This window comes from Fukomys damarensis, unplaced genomic scaffold (genome assembly GCF_012274545.1).
Source record: "Fukomys damarensis isolate Sample0158 unplaced genomic scaffold, DMR_v1.0_HiC HiC_scaffold_21, whole genome shotgun sequence".
In the NCBI taxonomy this organism is placed as follows: domain Eukaryota; kingdom Metazoa; phylum Chordata; class Mammalia; order Rodentia; family Bathyergidae; genus Fukomys; species Fukomys damarensis.
In genome coordinates, this window is record NW_022900933.1 from 24,084,363 (window position 1) to 24,089,364 (window position 5,002).

At 41.9% G+C, this 5,002-nt stretch overlaps 1 protein-coding gene across 1 annotated transcript; it reads right to left on the bottom strand.

Moving 5' to 3' along the window:
• Positions 1–324: 324 nt before the first annotated feature.
• Positions 325–2,003, bottom strand: LOC104856765 (negative elongation factor D-like). Its single transcript, XM_033766871.1, is given in 5 exon segments — positions 325–533; positions 535–726; positions 728–831; positions 833–1,454; positions 1,456–2,003. Coding segments are annotated over 5 exon segments (1,623 nt in total). The 5' UTR covers positions 1,998–2,003; the 3' UTR covers positions 325–370.
• Positions 2,004–5,002: the final 2,999 nt, after the last annotated feature.

Here is a 5,002-nt window from a genome sequence, read left to right on the forward strand (position 1 = left end):
TTTTCTGAGCACTTAAGTCTACTGAAAGCAGTTCAGCAAAATGTCTCAGTTTCTGAATTCCTAGCATCCTCGGCTGACTGGATTCGTCCTGAGAGGTAGTATGAGCCCAATTCCTGTGCTGAGGGAGATGAACACGGCACACAGGACGTAGGAACAATACTGGGTTGACAATAAAGAGAAGGGACCGTCCATAATAGCAGGTTCTCACTGACAATGCTGACATTTTCCTCTGAAAAAAATTATCCATCACCCTCCCAAGCAGACCCCACATCCAAGATGCTCACTGAGCCTATTCAAACAGCAGCTTCCTGAAAGGGTCCTAAACAGCCAGGTTCCAGGAGGTTCTACTTCAGCCTGGGGATGTTCTGATTCAGTTCACCATGATGAAGTTAGACTTGCAGTGAGCAATAAATTCCGTCACGGGGTCATGTTCGCCTTCTGTTTTGATGGTGCCTGCAATGCTATCATTTCCCAAGATGGGAAGGAAGAGCTGCACGAAGTCCGAGGTGTATGGAGGAGCAATGACATCCAGCACCTCGACTCAGCAGGTGAACCGTCCGGTCCAGCAGGGTCTTCTTCAGCTCCATTACGGCCAGCGGGGAGTGCTCAGTCTCAAAGAGCTTAACAAGCAGCTGCAGAACCTGGGGGTGCAGGAGCTGGTGGCAGGTGCTGATCTCCTCCAGCAACGCCAGGTGCACTGGAGTATGGTCAGTCTGCAGCTGGAAGTGACACGGTCCAATCCACCCATTTCAGTACCCCCACTGCTACCACCAGAAACCTAATGCACTGATAAAGTGTGCTCAGTTCTGCCACCAGTTCAGATGCCCCTTTTGTTTTCATTACAGCATAAATTGTGCACAGTTTCCACAGCTTTCGATGTTGACTTCAGCTCATCTTTATTAATGTTCACCCGCTTGTTCTTCTTCCACGCCTCAACCACACTTGCTGCATAAGCCAAGAGGTGGATGTACTTGTGTTTGTGGTCCTGGTTGATCCGGGCGCCTGGTTTGAAGAGAGACTGCATGAACAGGTCCAGGAAGGCCGGAACCCGGATGAGTTCAATGGGAGGAGGGTCCATGCTTGTGAGCATCTTGAACAGGACTGTGATGTCTGCAGGGTTCAGGGCTCCTTTGGACAGCACAGCCCCAAGGGCCTGGCAGGCACGGGGATACGAGGCAGCTGTGCCCAAGGCCAGTGTGATCTGACTGGCATCATGGCCTTTCTCCTGGGAGAAGCGCTGCACCTCTTGTGCGACTCTGCGTACCGCAGAGCTGCCCTGCTCCTCCTGAGCCAGCACGGACATCATGGCCTGGGAAAACAGGCACGTGTGCTCCCCGTGGCACACCATAGCAAACTCGGGAAGATTTTTTTCAAGGTTTTCTTCTCCTCCGTCCAAGATTGTGGCTAGTGAGGTTCGAAGCACTCTAGAGAACACTTCCAACTGCTGACAAGCTGGTGATCTCCCCTTGGTACCCTGTATCGGAAATCAGCTTAACGGTAAAGTTAAGCATCAAACAGTCTGGATGAGCTTCAGCCAGCTTGTAAAAAAGATCTCTCCAAGTGGTGTGTGCAATCATTTGTTCAAGCCAAGCTGGGGTCTCTCCTTCTTCTGTAAAAATAGAATCTGCTTTGCACGGGTCAAAATGTTTAATCAATAAACTCTTCAAGTGATTTTCCACAGTTTCCTGAACCTGCAGTGGCTCAACACCTGTCTGAATGAGCCACTCAGCCAGCAGGTTCACAGTCTGGGCCACAGCAGCGTAGTTCTCAGATAAGAGCTGGATGACGTTCTCCGGAGACCCTCCAGCCTGAAAATACCTCTTCAAAGTGTTGAAGATGGAGGGCTCCATGATATAGTCCCGGGTGGAAAACTTATGCAGGCATTCCTGCTGCACCTCTGCATCATCTTCTCCTTCTCCGGAATCATCTTCCTGCTGCTGGCCACCGTCTGCCTCCTCACCCCACTCGGCGGTATTCCCGAAGTAATCTTCGGCCATGATAGCACCGGGCCTGCCAGGCTTCGTGAGTCCTCCCGGCGCATGCGCGGGGTGGTTCTGGGCGGGAGGACGCAGGCGCCCATTGTTGTCTTCTTAAAGAGAAAAGCTTTCTGCAAATAAGTTAAATCTACACAAAAATATGAATTACGATTCTTTCTTTTAGACATTTTTGGAGTTCCTACTATGTGCCATCCCATTAGGAATATTAACAAGGATGAAGCAACAACTATCTCTAGCAAATCACATTTCAGAGCAAATAGTAATACAGAAAAACGAAAACAAAAGGAAAGAAAGAAGGAGAGGGTGAGGGAGGGAGAGAGATGGAAAGAAAGTCATATACAAAGAAAGAAAAAACAAAATTACAATAACAGGGTAAGTTTTGATTGCATAATATAGTGTCTGGTTAGTTTTGTGTTCTATCTCCTGTTTGTTTTTACTTACGTAAGTGAAGAGAAAAGTTAGAAAATTTTACACCACCTAAATAGTCAGATAACCCCACTAATGTTAGTCAGACATAAGGATGCTCACTATGCCCCTGATTTTCAGGTTATGCAGAGAGGCTGTGCTTTCTGATGCCATGACTAATGGACACACCTAATGTATTTAAGTTTCTAAATAGCTTTTTGTGTTTTTTATTTGTGACAGGGAAGAACTAGGTACTCCTTTCTGAATGATTAATTGTTTGACAACTGTCCCAAATTTAGCCATATACCTCAACATTACACTATGTATATATATATTTATTTATTTTAAAGACATGAGGTAAGAATTTCCAATTGGAACGATTGGTCTGTAATTAATATTTTATATTTACTCATGAAAATTGCAATACACTATTACAAATATTTGAATATGAATGAGGTATATGTTCATTGGAGCGTATCGAAATAGCTACATGTTGAGAGTTGCCTTAATTAAATTTCTCTTCCCCTTTCCTTGTGGCCTTTTGTGGTAAATACAGCTATTCTTTTGTATTTTGACAGTATTATAGTATCATCTCAGAAGAACAAATTGATCTCTGAGAACTCACAATGCCATTGCTTGCCTGTAATACATCTGTTTATATATTAAATATTATTTTAGGACGCACTTTGACAGTTTGACTTCCCATAGATTTAGGATTTTATAAAGCAATTACACCACACTCCTACAATAACCTGAGGATGTTAATTTTAAGCGTTTTTATTATGGCTTATTTAACTTCTTACCCAAGTGTATCTATAGATAATAGATGACATTTTATATGTATGCATATAATTGCCATATCAATAGGTTTTAGTTGCTTACTTTAATTCTGTGTTTTGTAAAAATCTCTAACTTATTCTAGCTTTATTTCAGGATAAAAGTAGAACATGAAATCCTTCAAAAAGATTCAATATACTCTCTCAGAAACTTTTGTGTCAATTCTTCCTCTCCTTGCCAACTTTATGAACTCTCTCATCCATTTTTTGTGTGTTTACAAAGCTACCAATATGTCTTTATTATAGAAAAAAAACATATGAGAAAAAAAAATGGAAACAAAGTCTTTGTAAATAAGAAGGGATGGAGGGGTTGGAGGGAGGGCAGGGGAAGGGAAAAAATAAAAACCAAGATAGATCATGTAAAGATGCAAATTTCTAGTGATTATATTATATTGTGTACCTAAAATGTACTAATAAAATTAATTAAAAGAAAAAAATGAAATGCTTAAAATTGCTTGGTGAACAGAAAACTTTATCCCCATGCTCTGTGCCAAATGCAGAACAGAGTTAAGGGTCTACAGCATGAAGTTGAAGGAAGGAAAGACTTTGAGCTGTTGCTGTTCCAGTTTAGCACAGCATATTCCCTGAGTGCTACTGCTTGGGGTAGGCAGACCTGGGCGTGTCCATGGGAAAGTTTGTCTTCTAGTTTTCCAGATTTACTGATTTCCTACTAGGTCTTATTTTCAGAGAAGGTGGGTTATATATTTCACACACACACACACACACACACACACACAGACATTGACACACACGCACATACTATGTGATGACTACTATACCCTGTGGTATATTTCATATAATTCTTGGTCTGTACACCTAGATACTTGTAACAATACCTCATCTATGGTTGCCATGATGAAAATTGCCTTAGCTCTGGGGAGACAAAATTTACTTTATTGAGACTACAGTGGTAGGCTGCTAGCTGGACCAATTCCTTGTCATTTTCTCACTCCTCTTTCACCTCCTATATGGTTACAGAAAATAACATAAAACTTATGTAAACCATTTGGAAAGACAGCTATTTCCCCAGACTGTGATCACTAAGACACGTCCATGACCTGAATAGTCAATGACTGCTTTTGAGCCATTCCAGAGCTAGGTCAAGCCCTGCAGAGACTGAAAGCCCCATGCGTGCAACTTGTCCTACACAGTACTCCACAGCTATTACCCTCAGAATCCTTCACCATTATATGTCTCTGCTTCAGAGTAGAAAACAGTTCTGTTAGTTGAGAAAACTGCCAACTCCATCATTGTTGAAAATATGTCTTTTTATTCTCTTCTAACTCTTCAAGTCTTGACTTTCTCTTACTTCCTTCATTTCAGAAGTTTTTGCTAATCTGGCCATAGATAATATGTTTACAAATTGGGGTAAAGAAAGTAGAAATTATAAGCAGTGCAGTCAATAGTTATAACGAGGAGAGAAAATCAACAGGAATAAATATACATATATAATCTTGCACAGATTGGAACAGAGGGAGAAATCTGTGGTTTCAGAGGCCATGTGTGTTCTGAGAAAATTATTGGCACCGTATAATTGAATGCTGCATCTCTGTCCTTGGGAACAGGCAGGTGGATTTTACTAAACTTGAACTGTTGATGCCTCTTTGAGAGATAGAAAGATGATGGATTTTTGAGTCTAGACAGAGTTGTCTCATCAATATTTTTGATAAAAAGCAGATTATAATGGTTACTCTTTCTTGTCAACTTTTGGGTTTAAGACATGCCTAGAGAGACGGTTGGATGGTGTGTTCACTACTGTGATCA